Genomic DNA, 22,081 nt, shown 5'->3' with positions numbered 1-22,081 from the left:
CTATTTAATTGCTAAAGAATGAAATATGTAGTTTCAAACTAAATTTCAGATTGCCTAGAAGATACAGGGCAAAAACATTTCAGAAAGAATACAGGGCAGAACAAGTTATCTGAACACTTTAGTTTGACCAAATATCCAGACATAGATCCTGTCAATCATTTTATCTGTTGCACAAATATTTACAGAACTCCTAACCTCTGTGCTGGGCCCTTTTTGAAAACACAGAGACCCTCAGTTTCACTCATCCTCTCAGTCCCCATTTCATGAACAAAAAGTGTAGGGTATTTTAACTAAGAGCAACTTGTCACTCATTCATTCATTCATGCATGCATGCATGCTTTTATTCCATGTGTCTGAGAGTCTGTATACAGATACATTATTGTGAGACATTAAAAAGAGATATCATCTCTGTCCTCAAGAATTTTCTTGTTTGTTCATTGGTCAGCCATTCATTCAAATGTACATTGAGCCAGGCAATGTGCCATGTCAGTGCTAGGGGAATAAGAGATAAACAAGGGCATACTGTAAGTCCCTGAAGGGCTGCAAGTCCCAGCCTGGAGAGGCAAACAGATTGTAACATGTTGGAAGAGTACAATATGGTAAGTGATAATAATGAGCTCTACTCACTGTGTTGGGTGAATGCAAAGGAGGAGCACAGAAGTGGAGTTTCATAAATTAGCTTTGTGTAAGTGAGAGGTCAAGATGTGACTCTTTCATTTCCCTCAATGCTAGGGATTGAGCCCTAGGACTTCATGTATGCTAGGCAAGTGTTCTACTGTGCTACATCCCCGGCCCAAGATTCACTCTTGATCTGACTTTTTAGTTGTAACTGGAGATGAGAGATGGTTTGGAAAGGAGAATGTAGGGAAATGGTTCCAATTAGAGGAAAACAGTTTGACTATAAGGAGTTATAAGGCTCTCTGGCAACTTAGTACAACTCTAAGTGCTTTATGTTGATCTGGCTATAGGAGGTGAATTCCAATCTAGGAAAATAATTGCAACACATAAAGGCCTAGAATTAAGTCCTTACAGTACTGGAACAATAAATGGTTTAATAAAACAATCCAGACACAAACATACATACTCCGTGATAAAGTAGGTATCACAAATTAGAGGGTATTATGTAACACACAACAGTGGGACAGCTAGTAAGCTATTTGGAAAATAATAGATTCCTACTGTATATGATTTTTAGTCAGAACTTAGTGGCTAGAAGTTTAGAAATTAGAGAATTAGGATCTTTGTGTGAATTAAAATTTCAGATCAATACTAATGGGTCAGAAAATATATATAAAATGTCACCTTGTTGAATGTGTTGGACATGTGAACTGGGCCACCTTCATGGGCCTCATACTCATCAGGGCTCTGCATTTGGCTTAATTCTCTGCTGTTATTGTCCTCTGGAAAGTCGTAAGTTTTTGAACATGGGCCCATATTTTCCTTTTGCACTGGGCCCTACAAATTCTGTAGCAGTGCTGCCTGTGAGGTTGGTCATGCATGGGGACAGAAAGTTACAGAGCCACACTTTAGACGTAGATTTCCTTGTGCCCTCTGGAGAGTTGTGGCTAGCCCAGTTACAGTTCCTGGCCACAGTAGCAGGACCATCTGTATTGTGTGTGTGATGCCTCAGGCTGTTCAGCCTTATACCATTAGTCATTCAATTTATTTGACAAACCCTCTAACTCCCCATTTCCTTCTCATCAAGCAATCTTTTAATTGTGTCTTGGCTGCTTCTTTGATTTTCCTGCAGGGAGAGAATTGGCTGGTCATGCTGACTCCATACTTCATCCTGGAAGTTAGTTATTAAATTGACATTCTGGTTACATGCATCAGTGAGGGTCTTTCATGTGAGCCTGCTCCTGAGAGTCAGGTCTGTTTCTGCTGGATTTCTGAGATATCAGGCTGAAGTCCAGGCATTGTTCTGGTCAATTCACCAGAGCATTCAAGTGTACAACAGGGGTTGAGAGCAAGGGTTTTGGAGTCTTGAGTCAGGCAATCTTGGATCAGAAATGGGTCTTGTTACTTATCTTTATTTTTTTTATATTTATATGGTGCTGAGGATGGAACCCAGTGTCTCACGCATGCCAGGCAAGCGTGCTACCACTTAAGCCATATCCCCAGCCCCGGGTCTTGTTACTTATAAAGTTGTGTGACCTTGGCCTCTGTATGCTCTAGTCGGTCTTCTGTCAAATGATGACATTATCATCAACTATAGGGTTGTGAGATTGAGTAAGATAATATACATTAGGTCAGGGTTTCTGCCTCAGTGCTATTGACATTTGGGGTCAGATAATGCTTTTTTGGGGGGTGGAGGTGTATGGACTGTACAGTGTGTGCATGGTAAGATATTTAGTAGCATCCCTGACTTAAATGCCAGAAGACTCACCCCTCTACAGGTGTAACAATCAAAATGTTTCCAGACATTATTATTAGATGTCCTCTGTGGAGGGAAAAATTGAACCTGGCTGAGAACCACTGTTCATAGCCAGGTACATAGAGAAAAGAGAGCTAAAGACAGATGGTGATGATGCTACCGACTGATGATAACACTCCTGATATCATACTGAGGTCCCTGGGAAGATATTTGTCAGCCTTTCACCTATCCTTTGTTCCTATATTCATGATAGAATAAATACCCTGTGGACTAAAGAATAAATGTAAAAAGACGTAGTTTCAAACAAAAACCTAAAGAAAAAGCAAGTAGCAGATCTTCAGGTTTGCAAATAAGAAAATGGTGTCCAATCTCAAAAGAAGGAGGTACTCCTGTATTATTTAATGTTGGGTTTAAGTCATACTGGGGCATTTTATTCCTCAATAGATGTCACTATGTTAAAAATATACATGCATGATCTATAAAAACATTGTAAAACTCATTAAAAAGCAAATTGGATAAAACAATTCATATAACAGTTAACATTGGATTAAGAAACTGGTTAATTTGAAAAGGAAACCAAATATTCCCCCATAGATAAAGACAAAGGAGGAAATATGGTCAGCTTATAAACACTAGAAAATTGTTCAGACTTAAATTTTTTTTAAAGAGGACCCATTTTTTTAGAGAGAGAGAGAGAGAGAGAGAGAGAGAGAGAGAGAGAGAATTTTTTAATATTTCTTTTTCAGGTTTTGGTGGGCACAACATCTTTATTTTTATTTTATGTGGTGCTGAGGATCGAACCCAGTGCCCCGCGCATGCCAGGCGAGTCAGATTTAATAATTTTGAAAAACTTAAATTCTTGTTTTTTTAATTGGTGAAGATTATAAACAGTAACATCTAATTTTGTGGTAGAGTTCAAGGAGCCTTTTTACACATCCTTTGTAGGATAATGGGTGGGTCCAACCCCCCTGGAAGAAATATGATGATAAATATGCCTTAATATTCGTCATGCCTTTTAGCCCCCCAAAATAGCACTTGGGAGTAACGTCTACAGTATAATCTGAAATGTAGACAAATATTTATGTATGAAGATGTTTATTGCAAAGTTGTTTTAATAAAAGCCAGCTAAATGTTCCGAATTAGGGAAGTAGTTAATTATAGCATTTGATAAATAATCTTCAGTCCTTAAAAACAATATTTACTGCTTCTGATGACATGTGAAATTCTTATGGTGTTAAATGAAAAAGCAGGTTTTAAAATTGCATATGCACTATAAACAATAAAGATGAAGGGAATATGCAAAATATTAGTAATATTGTTCTTGAAAGGTTAGAATATGGATAATTTATGAAAGTTGTTCAGCAATATGATTAAATTGATAAAATTTCACAGCAGACTTGGACTTTTTTTGAGTGTGTCCTTTAAGGTAACTTTTTAGGTTTTAAGCATTTCTTTGCCTTGGGAATGAAGACAAAAGGATTTAGGCTTTGAATGAAGGAAAGCTAAAAGCACTTGTCAGTGTCTTAAAATACAGCATTATATTCTAAGAATTTCCTTGTAAATTATGTTATAAAATCAGTTTTAGAGGGTAGACTACTTGCCCTGGAATTAATTTTTTTTTTACAACATGGTACTCTTTGTATATTAGTTTTTTAAAGATGTATTTATTGTAGTATGTTTTTTAATGAACAAATCTTTAAAAAGTCTGTTTTTATATTTATAGTATGTGCAGAAGCCTATAATCCTGATGAAGAAGAAGATGATGCAGAGTCCAGGGTATGTCATTTACTGAATGAATTCATTTTCGATTGATATTCATATAAAGAGTAATAGAAAGGATGCCAGTGGGCATATAGGTTAACAGGAGACATAATGGAATTATTTTGATTATTACATTTTCAAGTCTTACCTCTGATAGCCTACTTCTGTTTCAAATTCTTTGGAATTATTTTTATCCAAAAAATATGTCTCTTTGGATAAAAGGAAAGATGAACATATTGCTCACTGTATTTCTGGTTTTACTTCTTTTGCAAAATACATCCTGATGATGAAAAATGTTTTCAGCTGTCTTTCTCATAGTGATAATGTTATTTTTCTTAGAAAGTGCTTCTAGTAAAGAAAAATGCTGGGGAAGACCTGCTGCTCCTATTAGTGATAACAATAGAAGCTTACTCTGAAACAAGTTACAGTAAAATCACATAGAAGGTGTCAGTACAGCAGTTACCATTAAAAAAAAAAAATCTATGTGTTGATTATTTGCCCAGCAAACGATTTCTTGGAGGCCCTAATGTTTTTGTAAGAACTTGTCCAGTGTGGTTTGACGCAGTTTTTAAGCTGTGTCCTTTAACTTGGTTCTTCTTTTATTTATTCAGTCGAAAGTAAACTAAATAAGAGATTACTGTGCCTGGAAATGAAAAGTAATAATTTTTTTTGAGTACATGCTTTGTCAACGTCCCCCTTTTCTCTTTAACCTTAAAAGGTATAAATAAGAACCTATTTCTGTAGCTCTGAAAACTACTTCAATTAGATTGAGTTTTAATAAATAAAATCAGATGGTAGGTCCCTAGTCATCACATCATGAAGCTCCCTGAAATACACATGAAATCCAGTGGTAGAAAGATCAGGAGACTTGTAACACAGAAGATCTTGAAGTCTCATTTCACTCCTGATCCTGTGAAGATTCCCAGCACTAAGTATTATTTCTCACTACCAGAACTTCAGTTATTCTGATGAAGTCCTCAAATCCCAGCCTGGGAATTATGCTGCCTTAGAATCCAGATATTTTTGCTAATCTGTGACATGCTATTTACCACTCCGTGAAGTCTGAAAAAAACCCTACCTTGTGCCTATCACATACCTATCCGGCAGCATTTGAAGACTGCTCACATTCTTTATATTTGTAAGTAAACGATTATGATAAAATATAATAATAAAGGTAAGTTTGATGAGGCAGTTTAAATTAATAAAAATCTAAATTAAAGAGAATTTAGCACTACACTTTAAAAACTGTGCATTGTCTCATTGACTCAAAAATTGTGAGATCTTGAGAGGAATTTTAGCTTCCATTGAACCTATGAGAAAAATAAATATTGACTAGTTCACTCTAACTAATTGCTAACAGTTTTGATGGGGAGGCTCCCTGTGTTAAAATTTGCTCTGCTAGCTGGGTGCAGTGGCACTTGCCTGTAATCCCAGCAACTGAGGCAGGAGGATCTCAAGTTCAAGGGCAGCCTGGGCAACGAACTTAGTGAGACCCTTTCTCAAAATAAAAAATAAAAAAGGGAGTCGGAGAATGGATACCTCACTAAAGGAGCCTTTGCTCCTGGGTTCGATTCCCAATAACACACACACACATACACACTCACTCACACACTCACATACACACCCACCCTTGGCTGCATAAAAGAGCCCATTCACACTGAGGTGAACACACAAAAAAGAAAATACTGGGGAGAGCTTATTGGACAGTGTGTAGAGATCTTACTCAAGTTCAGAAAGAGTTCAAAGGCCAAGCTGTAACTAGCAGGTAACCCACTTTTGGGATGTTTTCAGCAGCAAGGGTACCAGAACTGAGTGTTGTCATTGAAAAATACCCAGCTTCCAGTCTCTTTTTATTCCTGTATCTCTCTGCTCAAAATTCTAATTTCCCAGAAGTTTCTGGGAGAACCAGTGTTGGCCAGATTGGGGACAGGATTAGGAGGTCAAGTTGGTTACTCAGGAACAACTTCTATAAATAAGGGCAGTCAGTTCCTAGAGAAGTTCCTAGGGGATTCTTTGTGGGTTTGGGCATTCACTCCAAGACTTGTCCACTATAATACCTTTAAGAATTTTTTTTTTAAATATTTTTTTCAGTTGTCCATGGACCTTTATTTTATTTATTTATATGTGGTGCTGAGAATCAAACCCATGCCTCACACATGCTAGGCAAGCACTACACCACTAAGCCACAACCCCAGCCCCACATTTGAAATTTTTTGGTAATGTATTAATAATGTGTTAATGATTTTAATAAGGTGCTTTAGGTCCTCAGTCATTCTTAATATTCTCTCCTCTAAACATGTTACTAAAACTTCACCTTTTTGTCATAGAAACTATAAGGCAAACTGCCCTTAGGAATGATTACTACACATTTCAACATTAATTAGATCTAGGCAGATATTGGAAAATGTTTGTGAGAAAAATGTACTCTGTTTAGAATAATGTTTCATCTGGACATTTTGTATTATTTCTCTATGTAATACCAAATTTAAGACTATGTACATCACCAAATCATTAAATCTCTAGTATAAACAGGCATTTATCTTCTGATGTGAATTCAAAGAAAATCTAGATAATGAAAACTCATTTTGGAAAATAACAGATTTCAGTTGGAATACCTTTAATACCTGAAAATTTAAGGATTTTATATATCTAGTATGTGGCTGCTGGAAGAGTAGAGCTGATAAATTTAAGAGTGGAGGGTTTCTTTGTTCTGTTACTCCACAGATTTCTTTTGGAGTGTATTTTGCATATCTGCCTAGGTGCTAGGTATACAACAGTGAGCAAAATGATTAGGCTCCCGCCCTCTTGGAATTTAGAGTCTAGGGGCAAATGCAGACAAACAAGTAAATTAATGAATAATTACAAACTGTGAAGTGCTAACGGGGCAATAAAACAGTATAAGAATTAAAATCCCCTAATGCAAACAGGGGCCCTGTTTTTCTGGAGTGGTTGAAGGCCTTCTTGAGCTAAAGGATGGATGGGGAAGGATCTGGTCAGAGCTAGTGGTGCATTTTGCCGTGAGCTGACTATTAGGAGGAGTATGAGGTTCCCAGTGAAGGCAGGGGTAGCTGGATGAGTGGCTGAGATAGGGTGGAGAAGGAAGGAATGGGGGTTTACTTCTCAACAGATGTGATGGATGGAGTCCATTGAGGTTTAAAGCTGGAGAAAGAGGTGTTCTGATGGACAGTTTTAAAAGATGATTTTCAGCTCTTTGTGGAGAATGGATTAGACAAAAATGAAAATATCTTCTACAGATTTCTCTTGCATAACAAGATACTTAGTGCTCTTTAAAAACACGTGAGTAAACCTTATTTATTGTCTATGTTGTAATTCTTCTAATTGACAGGCAGTAGAGCCTTAGAGCAGGAGCTGGAAAAATTTTTCTATAGAGGCTTTTTTTTTTTTGAACTTTGGGGGTTCTAAGGTCTCTTGCAGCTACTCAACTGTACTGTTGTTGCTAGACAACATATAAATGAAAGCATGTCTGTGTTCCATCAAAACCTTATTTATAGACAATTGAATTTGAAATTTATATACTTTCTATGTATTGGAAAATATTCTTTAATTTTTTCCCCATATGTATTGGAAAATATTCTTTAATTTTTTTTCCCAGTCATTAAAGCAATCCTTCACTCAGAGGCATAGAAAAACAAACTTGCCTGCTGATCCCTGGTTCAGAAATCATTGCCTGCCTGCAACAAATCCTAGCTCTGCAGCAATGGACCAGGAGATGCTGGAGAGGTCATTTGGGCAAGGTCATTTTCCTGCCTCTGAGTTGGTGCCTGCTTTATGGGATCTGTTACTGATAGGAAATGAGTTGGTATTTGTAGGGCCCTTAAAATAGCAGAGTACTTGCATAGCATGTGCAAGGCCTTGAGTTCTGTCCCTAGCAAGCAAGCAAGCAAGCAAGCAAGCAAGCAAGCAAGCAAGCAAGCAAACAAACAGAAAAGAATAGGTGTTTTGGTTTAGTGAGCCTTCTGCTGGTCAGAAGGAACTTGAAAGTTGATGAGCCACTCTTACAGAGGACATTCTGCTGTTTTTGTCCTCCTGGAATAAAAATTTAGTGAGGCTATAATACGCCAGCAGTCTTTGGATTCACTTTCTCTGGAACACACACTGCTGTCTTGAATTGGCAGTGCATCATTGCTTTCTCCCTTATGAAAATCCCACATCTAATATAATATATAGCTAAGAATTTATTTGCTTCTAGAAACAATGTTCATCAAGTTTCAAAGGAAAGTGCTTCATCTTAAAAGAGTATTAAACTCAGAGACAGAGTAAAGGCAGTCTCTAATTTTTCTTTGTAACATGTTTTCCTTTTGTACTTACCCCTGTTGGTTGGGAACTTTGGAGTCTTTATAGCCAGTCATGAACGTTTACAGAATCAACTTGCTAACTTTAGGGAAACACTCTTTTGAAAAATGCTAGAGTGCTGTATTGATGACTGTATACCACCCCCTGAGATAAAATGTATTGCTTTTCCTTACTTAGTGGGCTGATAGTTACTAGTCATTTAAAGTGAACACCTTTGGACATTCCTGTTAGATTTTAATTTGTTCTCACCACTGTCTTTGTTTTTCTAATTTGGTGTCCTTTTAGATTATACATCCCAAAACTGATGATCAAAGAAATAGATTGCAAGAGGCTTGCAAAGACATCCTGCTTTTTAAGAACCTGGATCCGGTAAGATTAATCTTAATGATAGGAATGAGCTTTTTTTTGTTTGTTTGTTTTCTTTTTTCAGTGCCAGGTTCAAGAATTGTTCAGTGGCTTCAATTTTACCCTCATTTCAAGCTAACATCATATCACCCTGGGATGATGGCAGAGGTGACAGAGGCCCCAGTGTGTATACCTGTGCATGCAGTGGGTTGTGCTGTAGGAGAGGGATACTAAATTTGGGGAGTTATACACTGTCAGAGGAAGGAGTAAGATAGCCTGGGATATTTAGGGGGAGACATTCTCTTATCCCTTCAGGTTGCTTCTTTACAAATACAACCTTGAGAAATGATCCAGGTAAAGACGGGACAGGTCCTTGCATTTTGAATGCACCCAGCAGGGATGTGCAGGGATACTTAGGACCTATGTTGGAGGGCCTCTCCTAACAGCTAATAATAGTAATTATATTTGAATATTTTATAAAAATGTTACTTTTAAAATATAGTATGGAATTTTATTAAAATTTTCAAATGAAAAATTCTGTATTACATTTTTAAATTAACATTTTACTTGGCTGTAAAGTAGGGGGACTTTTTGTTCTCTGTAGGGATTTTGAAATGTCTAGTCTTTGATTGGGTATTTCTACCCACTCAGTATGAGTGATTGTGTACTATTTACGTTTTGCCTTACACTCTCAACCTGGATGTTATGCTTTCTTCATCAGAGATTATGCATATATTCGCTACCTCATCATTTAGGAAAGAATTCTTACCGTGTTCCATAGTGAAAACTGAGTCACCCTTTGTAATTACCTCTACATTTTGTGTTTTGTTTTCTTTGGTCAAACTTTGCATCTTCTAGGTTTCAGATTGATGCCCTAGAGGAGAAAGCATTAAATCAAAAATTATTCTTTTTTGAGATGTCTTCTTAAAAAGGACATTTTTTTTTTAAAGATTAAGGTACTGCATCATACCAATTCTTCTATATTAGGTAGTCACAACCCGTGTGACATTTACTCAGTTTCCCCAATCTAGGGTGGTGAAGTCAGATTAGAAATATTAAATGTATGAGAAATTTAAGAAATAAGACACAAAAATAAGCCAAACATCTGGATCCCATGGGGATCAGCTCTAATGGAGACTGGGTCTAACTTCCCCCCAAAGGGAGTTTGTGGGCTTTATTGATGAGTGGGAACACCAGTGGGATTCAGTGTAAAGAACTTCCCGAGGAAATAAGAAGAATATGGCAGAAACAACTGGCGGGAGCTTAGCAGGTTGGGCCGCCTCCTCTACCGCTGGGATGGCTGCTTTTGAACCAAAGGTGTGAACTAAGGCGGGGTATTAGCATAATCTGGGCATTCTTGAACTGGGGAATTTCACCCAGGAGTTCCCAGAAAAGCAACCTCCCTGCCTTGTGATAGCTCATACAAACCCATAATTCATACATGGCCTCCTACACTAGGTCATATTTATACCCTGAAATTAAAAAAAAAATCTCCATTGGTTTCTAATACCTTTTATTCAAGAACATGAATTACATTTTGTGACTTTGAAAATCTCATTTGTAAGGCCTTGTGTTACAAGTTTGTATGTTCTTCTCTGAGTCCAGATTATTTTCTCTGAAAGGCCTGACCTGACCATGCAAAAGATCTATCAGTACTTCTGTCCATTTCTTGAGGCGCGAGCTATGTCTTTTCCATCCCCGTCTGTCTCTTTAGGTAGACATATGCTACTCAGAGCTTTCTGAACGCCCAGTCTCTAAAAAAACTTGGAACTAAAATAGGAATGTTTTGAGTTGTTCTTTCATATTTATCTTGGTGTGCATATTTAATGAATAATATTTTTGATAGATTTATTATTTGTAGTAAAATGATGACATTTAAATATTGTTTAACTCAAATCTTGTTAAAAGTTACAGTGAAGGTAGGCATGGTGGTTCATGTCTGTAATCTCAGTGGCTCCAGAGGCTAAGGCAGGAGGATCACAAGTTCAGAGTCAGCCTCAGCAACTTAGCAAGACCTGTTTCTAAATAAAATATTAAAAAGGAGTTGGGGATGTGGCTTAATGGTTAAGTGCCCCTATGTTCAATTACTGGTACAAAAAAAAGTTAACAGTGAAACATAGAGCACTGTTAGACTTTTGCATTATGATTTCCGCTGTTCACATACCACTGCTCACATGCCCTAGTATGTCTTTGTCTACCCAAGTTTGTTGAGTGAGTTCTGTCACCCCACATTCACTTGTACCACCACTGAACTAGCAGTGGTGGTCAGTGCTGAGGAAACAAAGACCTGTTCAACATCCTGAGCTGGTGTTAAAGCTAGCCTGTGGATCAGATGTTCTCTAAGACAAGGACCAATTAGGTGTTTGATTATTTGGTTCCAAATGCACCCATTAGAGAGCTCTAAAATCAATCCTTCCTTTTATATCTAGGGGTAGGCTCCCATTAAGGGTTCCTTATTTTTTGACTGGGATTTTAAATGGGAAAATTTCAAAGGTCTTTAAAAATAGTGCCTGCCAAACTCTAATGTGTCTTTGTATCCTCAAGGGAACTTGTTAGAATGAATTCTGATTCAGTAGGTTTAGAGTGGAGCCTGAAGGCCTGCATTTTCCACAAGCTCCCAGGTAATGTTGATACTTCTGGTCTGCAACATAGTAGCGAGGACTACTCAGCTAGATATGAAAATGTTCAAGTTCAGTATTTTGGTACTGCCATATGTTTTTTTGTTTGTAATCGTTGAGCTGGAATTTTAATGCTTCAAGAAGTGACTAAGCAGGGATATTCTGGTTTCTATACACTAAGTGGTAAACAAGCATGAATGAAATAGTTTCTAGCTATACATTCCTGGGATCCTTCCTTTTCTATCGTCTAAGTCAAATTGATTTACTTTGCCATTTCAACTTAAACTCTTAAAGCATTGTGAAATTATAGTTGTATTTTAAACTATTTTTAAAGAATTTTGCTAGTGTAGTCTGGGAAGGAGTATCTTTACTTAATTTAAGTGATTATTTTTATAAACACAGGATTTTTTTAAGAGTTCTTTTACTGCTCTGCCAAAGATCTTCTATATAAATTTAAAAAACTAGTTCATGGGCAGAGGAGGAAGAGACCCCAAAACATGAATTGTTATTATGGAATGTTTTATAGGCAAGAAGCAGACATATTTACATAGTTGTTTCCGAAGGATCATTTTAAAAATTTGAGCTTAAATCAGCTTTATTTATTCTCCTACTATCTCAGCTCTTTTTAAAAATGATGCAGGATATAAAAAAAGTAAACATTTATTTTCCTCAACAAATTACCACCTGGAGTAAGAAATTCAGCCTTCAACATGGCAGATTAAGATTTTAGGTTGATCTCATAATTCAAGCAGCCTCCTATGTTTTTTATGATACACTTTATTTCTAGTAACCCAAATACATTTTTATTGAATTACATAGACAATGTGTATTCTGCTTATCATGTAGCTCCTTTCCATTCAATTCCTTGACTTCTCACTGTGTTTCAATACTTGTATAAGCATTGTCAAATGGGGAAAAAAAGATGACAATAACGTTTAGACATGATTCTCATCCTCCTGGGATTTATAATTTGAAACACACACACACACACACACACACACACAACCCGGCCATTATAGATTCTGGTCCATAGTCAGGGTTCTAAGAGTGATGCCAATAGAGCCTAGGGGGATACCATCCAGTGATGGCAGCTAGGGTGTGGGTGAAGACCAGTCATGAAGGACCATTCCTGAATGTCATCCTATAAGCAGTGGGCATAACTAAAGTTTTCGGCAGAGAATACTGCATATTTTGTAAAACCACTCCTTTCTGTCCCTTTTCTCCTTTCCCTAATTCGGGTCCATTGTTTTTCCCTGAATAATTTCATGGCCTCCTTACTCCATTCCTTTCTCACCCAAGTCTCTCATCACTCTCCCCACTTTAACTCTACCCTCTACACCTCCACCAAAATTAGACAAATACGACTATTAACAGACGTTGGTACTTAGTAGTTGAATTAATTGGGGCCTAAAGGAAAGTCTAAGATGACTGCCAGAATGACTGTGAAGGTAGTTCCTTTCTGAAATTGGGAAAACGTGAAGAAGGAAGGAGAAATAGTAATTACTAACTAGCAAGAAGAATGATCTTGGCTTTGTATCTACTATTTCATTTGAATTTCCTGACATCATTGTTTAGCTTGAAAATCTTGCACTTCCTCAACTTCAGAACATTTTTTTTTTCCTGAGGAGTACTGTATATTCCTACATTGAGCCACAGCATTTATAATTATCAATCTCTTTGAAGATATTCTTTTCATGAATATTTTAACACTCAACTCAGTAGGCCATTTTCCTTCTGAAACATTTCTAATTTGAGACTAAATGAAATAATTTTCCTATGGTATATGATAGGCTCTTTCATTAATGCAGAGTAAATTGTTATTTCTTAAGTGAGTCAGAGCCCTTTACCGAGTTCGGTCTTGAATTTGCATTCTGTAGGAGAATTAGATGTGGATTTCGTATAGCAGTTGTCAGTCATCATGATAAGTCTATGCATATTAAATATTTCCTAAGTTCTCCCTCTGTGCATAATTATGGGGAAATTACATTTTGATTGAGTAGAATAGACACCTGTCACATAGAGAAGTGGTGAAAGAAATAATTTTTCTGTATTTTATCAAAAATTACTTTTTCATATATCCAGGTATGAATTCTCAACCTTTATAATTTAAAAGCTGTATAATTTAAAATTCAGCTGATTCTAATAACCAAAAAATTTACTACAGCAATTGATTTCATCTTTTTTTCCCCATTTGACATTTAGAGTGGAAACTAATCAATAAAGTTAATATTCCTCCTTTACTAGAAGAATTGAAATAGAAATAGCAAGAGAAGTAAAATATTAGTAAACCATTTAATCAACCTTCAGAATTTTGATAAGTGACCATATGTTGCTTGAGTTGATGAAGTCATTTGGGTAAAAGGGTGCCCATGGGGCCAATTAGCACCATATCGAGAAAGCTCTGTTTTACTGTCACTTTGGCTTCATCTTCAGCCCCTGGCTGCTGGCCTACAAATAGGTGCCAGAGCTCACACAGGCACCCAAGGAGGGGATGGTTTCCTGCAAACCTGTCATCATCATTTTTCCAAGGTTTTCTTAGTCTACATGAAGATGTAAAATTATCTTCTCTGCTTAAATAGATTTTTGGCTTTTTAATTAAGAAATTTAAATTTGTACACATACAAAATTTACAAAAATTCAAAATGAACAAAAGATAGTGAAAGGAAATCTCCTCTCCACCTCCGTCTCCCAGCAACCCACTTTCTCAGTAGCCAAGTCCTTTTAGCACTATTATGTACATTTTCCTAGGGTTATGCAATGCATATAAAAATATATTCTTTTTTTAAAATTTTGGTGGCAGTAAAATCTACACAAGTGTTCTGCCTATTCTTTTTTTACTTAGCAATATATCAGATTCCATGGAGATATGTGGACATAGATTCTTTACTGGAATATATCTATGCCAATAGAGGTTTTATATTCTTTCTAAATTTATTTTTCAATCAATATTAATTTATTTATGAAATTTTGAACTGGTAGCTTTTATGTATTTTAGAGCTAAGCTATGACAACACATTAGTGTTTAGCTGTTGTCCACTGTATTAAAATTGTATACATATTAGAGGAGGCTTCAAGTAACTGAAACAATATTGAAAAAGAACAGAGTTTTAGAACTCACATTTCCCAATTTAAAAATTACTACAAGGAGCTAGGGTTGTGGCTCAGTGGCAGAGCACTTGCCTAGCTCGTGTGAGGCACTGGGTGCTGACTGGGTTTGATCCTCAGCACCATGTAAAAATCAATCAATAAATAAAGTAGAGGCTGGGGTTGTGGCTTAGCGGTAGAGCACTCACCTTGCACATGCGAGATCCTGGGTTTGATCCTCATAAAAATATATGAATAAAAGATACTGTGTCCAACTACAACTAAAAAAATAAATATTTAAAAATAAATAAATAAATAAAATAGAGGTATTGTGTCCATCTGCAACTAAAAAAAATTTTTTTACTACAAGGTACAAAAATGAAAACAGCATGGTACTGGCATAGGGATAGACATATAGAACAATGGAATGGAATTGAGAGTCTAGAAATAAACTTACACATTTACGGCCAGTTGATTGTCAACAAAAGGGTAGAGACCTTTCAATGGGGAAAGAACAGTCTCATCAACAAAAGGTGCCAGGGCAACTGGATATCAACATACAAAAGAACACAGTTGTACTCCTGTACACACCATATTAAAAAATTAACTCAAAATAGATCAAAGACCTGTAATATAACTATGAAACTTTTAGAAGAAAACGCAGGGTTAAGTCTTCTTGACCTTGAATTTAGCAGCAAGAACAAGAAAAGAGAGAAATTGGACTTTATAGAAATGTGAGATTTTTGTATATCACAGGATATTACCAAAAAGAAAGTGAAAAGACAGTCTACAGAATGGAAGAAAATGTTTGCAGTCATAAGTAACCAAGATCAATGTCAAAAAGACAAAATCCATTTTTAAAATGGGCAAAGCTCTTGAGTAGCTATTTCTCCAAAGAAGATAAACAAATGACCAAAAAGCAAAAGAAAAGATTCTCAACATAGTTAGTCATTAGGAAAACACAAATCAAAACCACACTGAGCTGGGTGCAGCGGTGCATGCCTGTAATCCCAGCTGCTCTGGAGGCTGAGGCAGGAGGATCTCAAGTTCAAAGCCAGCTTCAGCAAAAGTGAGGTGCTAAGCAACTCAGTCAGACCCTGTCTCTAAATAAAATACAAAATAGGGCTGGGGCTCAGTGGTCGAGTGCCCTGAGTTCAATCCCTAGTATCTAAAACAACAACAACAAAGCCCACAATGAAATACTGTTCCACTCCTTTATCCCCTTTGGGACAGTGGTAATGAAATACCACTTTTCTTTATTATTAAAATAAAGAAAAATAATAAATGTTGGCAAGGATACAGAGAAATTAGAACCCTCATACATTGCTAGTGGTAAAGTAAAATGATTTGGCTGTTGTAGAAAATGGATTTTTTTTTTTCGGTACTGGAAATCTAACTTAGGGGTGCTTTAGTAGTGAATTATATCCCAAGCCAAGTCCTTTTATAATTTGAGACAGGGTCTCACTAAGGTGCTGAGGGTCTTACTAAGTTGCTGAGGCTGGTCTTGAACCTACGATCCTCTTATCTCAGCCTTCCAAGTTGCTGGGATTACAGGTGTGCGCCACTGCTTCAGCTAGAAAACAGCTTTGTGGCTCCTCAAATAGTTAAATGCAGAGGTATCATATGATCTAGTAATTCCACTTATAGATGTATGCTCAAAATAATTGAGAACAAATACTTGTACATAAATGTTCATGGCAGCACTATTCACAGTAGTCAGAAGGTGGAATCAACCCAAATATCCTTTGACAGAGAGTGTATACACAGACTGTGGAAATGTTATTCAGACTGAAGAAAATTAAAGTGTGATACATGCTACAATGTGGATGAACTTTGAAAACGTTATGCTAAATGAAATAAGCTAGAAACTAAAAGTCATGTATTTTATAATCCCATTATATGGAAACATCCAGAATAGATATATCTATAGAGAAAGGAAATAGATTGATGGTTTATAGGGGAGAGGGGTACATGAAAATGGCAAGTGACTGTTTAATGGGCATAGAGTTTCTTTTGGGGTGATGAAAATGTCTTGGAACTACATAGGGATGGTGGTTACACAACTTGTGGCAATTGCATCATTCACTTTAAAATGATTAATTTTATATTATGTGAATTTTATCTCAATAAACAAAAAAATATAGTTCCCTCTCACCATTGTTTTCAACACTGTACTGGAAGCCCTGGGTATTGTAATAAGAAAATTAAGTAAAAAACAAAACAAAAACCATATTTGATGAGAAAGAAGAAATATAGCTATCTTTGTTCATTGATGATGTGATTATCTTGCAAGGTTTCACAAAAGAAGTCTCCCAGCTAACAGTGATTAGAGCAAGTTTGTAGGGTACAAGGTTAATATATAAAAGTCAATCACTTTATAATATATCAATAATTAACAAGTAGATTTTGAAATTAAAAACATTGTACCATTTACAATCACACACCCCCCCCAAAACAAAAGATAAATTTACCAGAAATATGTATCCAGTCTACATGAGGAAAACGATAATACTTTGATCATAAAAAAAAAATACAAAGAACTAAATAAAATGGAGAGATATTCCATGTTCATGGATAGGAAGACTCAATATTGTCAAGATGTAGAGTCTTCTCAATTCAATTTGTGGATTCAATACAATTCCAGTAAAAATTTCAGCAAGTTAGTTCATAGATATTGACAAATTGATTCTAAGTTTATACTCCAAATAGATACATTTGGAGAGATTAAAGAACCCGAATAGCAAATACAATATAGAAGGACAAAGAAGACTTATACTGACTTCAAGACTTAGGGTAAAGCTATGATAATCAAGACAGTGTGATTGATATTGGCAAAGTAATGTATAAACTGACCAGTGGAACAAAATAGCCTCCAAACCTCTCTACATATGTTAACTGATCTTTGACAAAAGAGCAAAGGCAATGTAATGGAGCAAAGATAGTCTTTTTATTTTTATTTTTAATTTTTGTGTCCTGGAATGACTATACTTGCAAAGAAAAAGGAATGTATACACATAACTTACACCTCTCAAAAAAAAAAAAAAAAAAAAGAACTCAGAATGGATCAGAGACCTAAAAATGTTCAAGGTTTAAAACTCCTAGGTGGTAATGCAGGAGAAAATCTAGATGATCTAGGAGTAATGATGACTTTTTATTTACATATAATATTAGAGGCACAATATATGAAAGAATTAAAAAGCTGGATGAAATCCAGAAATTTCTGTGCTGCAAAAGACACTGTCAACAGAACGAAAGGAGAAGCACAGACTGAAAGAAAATATTTTCAGGAGATACATATGATAAATGAATGTTGTCTCAAAATATATAAAGAACTCTTAAAATTTAAGAGTAAGAAAATAACCTGATTCAAAAATGGACCAATGGCCTTAACAGTCACCTCATCAAAGATGATGAACAAATGACCAGTGAGCACATGAAAAGATGTGCCATCTCATATGTCATCAGGGAAATGCAAATTAAAGCAACAATGAGATACCATTACCTATCAGAATGGCCAATATTCAAAACACACCAACAAGAGGTGGTGAAGATGTGGAGCTATAGGAACTCTCATTTGTTGTTAATAGGAATGTATGATGCTATGGACACTTCAGAAGATACTTTGTTAGTATCTTACAAAACTATTTTCATCAAAAACTTAGAAGAAATCTTAGAGTAGTTTTGATTTGCATTTCTCTAATTGCTAGAGATGTTGAATACTTTTTCATATATTTATTGATTAATTGTATTTTTCTGTGAAGTGTCTGTTCAGTTACATAGCCCATTTATTGTTTACTGATTGGGTTATTTGTTTTTGTTTTGTGTGTGTGTGTTAAGTTTTTTGAGTTCTTTATATATCCTAGAGATTAATGCTTTATGGGAGGTGGATGTGGTAAAGAAACTCCTGTCAGAATAGCAATCATCAAGAATCCAGGCAACAATAAATGTTGGCGAGGATGTGGTGAAAAAGGTACACTCACGCATTGCTGGTGGAACTGCAAATTAGTGCATCCACTAGGGAAAGCAGTATGGAGATGCCTCAGAAAATTGGGAATGGAACCACCATTTGACCCAGCTATTCCAGTCCTTGGTTTATACCCAAAGGACTTAAAATCAAAATGCTGCAGTGATGCAGCCACATCAATGTCTATATCAGTTCAATTCACAATAGCTAGACTATGGAACCAACCTAGGTGTCCCTCAATAGATAAATGGATAAAGAAAATGTGGTATATATACTCAATGGAATATTACTTAACTTTAAAGAAGAGTAAAATTATGGAATTTGCCAGTAAATGGTTGGAGTTGGAGAATATCATGCTAAGAGAAATAAGCCAATCCCCCAAAACCAAAGGCTGAATGTTTCCTCTAATATTCAGATGTTAATTAAAAATAAGGCCAGGGGTACTAGGGAAGAATAGCGTTACCTTAGATTAGGTAGAGAGAAGTGATGGGGGAGGGGAGAGGATGTGGGGATAGGAAAGATAGTAGAATGAAACAAACATTATTACTGTATGTGTATATGTAACTGCATGACCAATATGATTCTGCAACATTTATACTCAGAAAAATCAGAAATTTTATCCCATCTGTGTATGATATATCAAAGTACATAAATGTAATCTACCATAATATATAACTAATTAAAACAAATTTTAAAAATTAAAAACAAAACAATTATTAAAAAAGATCAAGTAGCTCATATAGCAAGCATTAGGAAAACACATTGGCATTGTCTGTACCAAGTTACAATGTATTTGTTCTATGCAAAATTCCAATTGTTATCAATTATTTGCTATTGTGTACAACACTGAGATGTATAAAGGTATATTTAAAGTAGAACTGTTCATCCCAGGAAAGCAAAAGGAAATCAAGTACCACCCCTATTATCAATTTTTAGAAAGATAAATGGCAATTATTTCTGTATATTCACATAGTTGAATACTATATATAGGTAAAAATAAATGTGCTGTGGCTCTTATAAAAAAAAACAAACCCAGAAGAAACTCCTTGGTTTCTACATAGAGAAGTTGAAAACACCGATGTGACAATCTGTGTGTAGATGTTTGTAGCAGCTTTATTCATAATTACCCAAACTTGGAAGTGACCAAGATATTTGTTAGCAGATGAATGGATAAAAAGAGCTGCAGTATATCCAGTCAATGGAATGTTATTTTCCACTAAAAAGAAATGAGCTATTAAGCCATGAAAAGACATGGAGGAACCTTATGTGCATATTATTGAGTAAAAGAAGGCAACCTGAAAAGACGACCTATCTGCTCTGTGCTCCCAGTATTATATGACATTCTGGAAAGGGCAAAACTATGGAGACAGTAAAAGGGTCAGTTTGCCATTAGTCAGGGGGAAAGAGGGATGCGTAGGTGAGGTACCAAGTATTTTAGGGCCATGAAACTATTCTGTGTGATACTGCAATGGTGGATGTGTGTCATTATACATTTTTTGGTCCCAACTTAGAATACCCAACAGTGAGAATACACCCTAATGTAAACTGTGGACTTTGGGTTATGAGGATTTGTCAATATAGGTTCATCAAAGTGTAAAAATTGCCACTCTGGTGGGGGATGTTGTTAATGGGGAGGCTGGGGAGGTATATGGGCAGTGGGTATATGTATGGGATATCTGTTCATTGTGCCTGTGAACCTAAAACTGCTCTAAAAAGTCTAATATGGGGTGGGGGGGATTGGCAATTATGTTTTACATTTCCAAGCTACACTTTTTGCTCTTTTTCTAAATACCTTTAAAAAAAATCTCATGGATATAATATCTAGATATACAAGCAGAACTTTCTAAATGCTCTCTACTGTTCTTGAAATAGCCACCCCATGTGGTGCTCTTTTGCTGTTTGTTAGTCTTGTAGGCTGCCAGAGGGGCAACAGAGAGGGGACTAGAGCTCTGGTAAGCAGGGCAGGCCTGTCAGCCGGTATGCTGTGCGGGCTGCACTCCTGTGGAGCCTGCTGTTACACTAGGAACCCCTCAATCCCAGCAAGTGAGGACGTTGGTGCTAGGGCACTAGTGTTCACATCATCTGTTCTAGTTTTAATTCGTTTTCTTGTCTGGGAAGGGTTGGGTCAACACTTGACTGCTAGGCATTCTGTGTTCGGAGTAGGCGGATTTTGAAGGAAGATATAAATCCATCCTTGTAGGGCCCTGACCATTGAACTTGTTTTCAGCTTTGTATTTCAGTCCCATCTTGAGAGAACCAGGGCTTTCCTACTTGGGACCTTTCTGAGTGTTGGGTAGGCACATTGGTCCTTCCACACTGCAGCCCATCTCTACTGTTCTGGATAGCTCCCTCTGCCACATCTAACTCACCGTCTTTGCACCGGAATTCTCACCCATCAAGTACCCCTTCCCAAACTCTGTACTGTTGTAGATTCAAATTTTGACATCCCCTATAAAATTGGAATGGAGACTCAAAAGGAGGAGAATCACATGTGACTTGTTATCCTCTTGATCCAAAATGTTTTTTTTTTTTCAAACTCTTTTCATTTGCAACCCTAATCTTGTATCAGCTCTTTAATTTGGTTGTAATAATAACTGATTTGGACCTGGGCAGTAAGTGATACACAGCTTTTTGTACTCACAGAGTGACTTGGCCAAGAGCTTAGAACTTAGAAGTGGTAGAACACATACACCTCCGGGCTCCTGACTTTTCTGTTACTATTGTACCATGTTCTCCTCCACATCTATTTGCTCTGTCTGTTCAGATGTCTGAATTGTTCCTGTATGTGTTCTGAGGAAGGGATTTCTTTCACTTCCAAGTTTATTCTCATTTGTTGAAGTTTATCTTTAATTCTTGTCAATCACACTTGAGACGGATAAAAATTTTATATAGTTTAAGTAGTTGTTGAGTAACAGATTGATATTTCTGATAGGTCTGCCCTGGTGAGGTATATGGTTGCTTAATGATAAAGAATAGTAATGGAATATTTGTTTTGTTTCTATTTTGTTTTTGATGCTAAAATGAAAAGAAGGATTGGGATGAGGATCTATGTTCATCAAATGTTTGGGTAATTTTGATATAAATTCTAGTGACGATTAATAGGAAGTTTTAAAAACAGGTATCTTTGAAAGCATTTTGAAAGAATTCTTTACCAAACTGGTCATTTTAGTTGCTAAAATTTAATTTTCACAACATATATGGTGATTTATTTTTTATTTTAAAGTGGTGACACTTGCAAATATTCTGAAATAGACTAATTATAATTAACTTTATTCAAAATTGAATCTGAGATTGACTGTATAATCATCTTATTTGTATGCAATACAGAAAACTATATAGTGAGTGCATTTTTCTGACAAGACTTAATGGCAATGATGATATTTCTACTTCTTTGAGATCATTCACAGATGTAAAGGTAATTGTGGTCACTTAAGAAAACATTCTTGATAAATATAAAAATTATATCTTATTTTTTAAAAAAAATAGGAGCAGATGTCTCAAGTATTAGATGCCATGTTTGAAAAGTTGGTCAAAGAAGGGGAGCATGTTATTGATCAAGGCGATGATGGTGACAACTTTTATGTAATTGATAGGTAAGTTTTATCTAATTCACTACTGAAA

The 22,081-nt window shown here is 36.1% G+C and overlaps 1 protein-coding gene across 2 annotated transcripts in view; it reads left to right on the top strand.

Annotated features, from left to right (window-relative positions):
* Positions 1–22,081, top strand: part of Prkar2b (protein kinase cAMP-dependent type II regulatory subunit beta) — a 103,967-nt gene that overhangs the window by 61,861 nt on the left and 20,025 nt on the right. Inside the window, exons 3-5 of one of the 2 annotated variants that reach the window (XM_026395755.2) lie at positions 4,098–4,150; positions 8,735–8,818; positions 21,947–22,053. In XM_026395755.2, the coding sequence (XP_026251540.1) occupies positions 4,098–4,150; positions 8,735–8,818; positions 21,947–22,053 (244 nt within the window). Of the gene's footprint in view, positions 1–4,097; positions 4,151–7,365; positions 7,433–8,734; positions 8,819–21,946; positions 22,054–22,081 lie in introns of those variants that run through there. The other variant, XM_026395756.2, reaches the window with a different exon arrangement.

Source organism: Urocitellus parryii, chromosome 3, assembly GCF_045843805.1.
Source record: "Urocitellus parryii isolate mUroPar1 chromosome 3, mUroPar1.hap1, whole genome shotgun sequence".
Lineage (NCBI taxonomy): Eukaryota > Metazoa > Chordata > Mammalia > Rodentia > Sciuridae > Urocitellus > Urocitellus parryii.
This window is presented reverse-complemented; position numbering and strand designations above follow the sequence as displayed.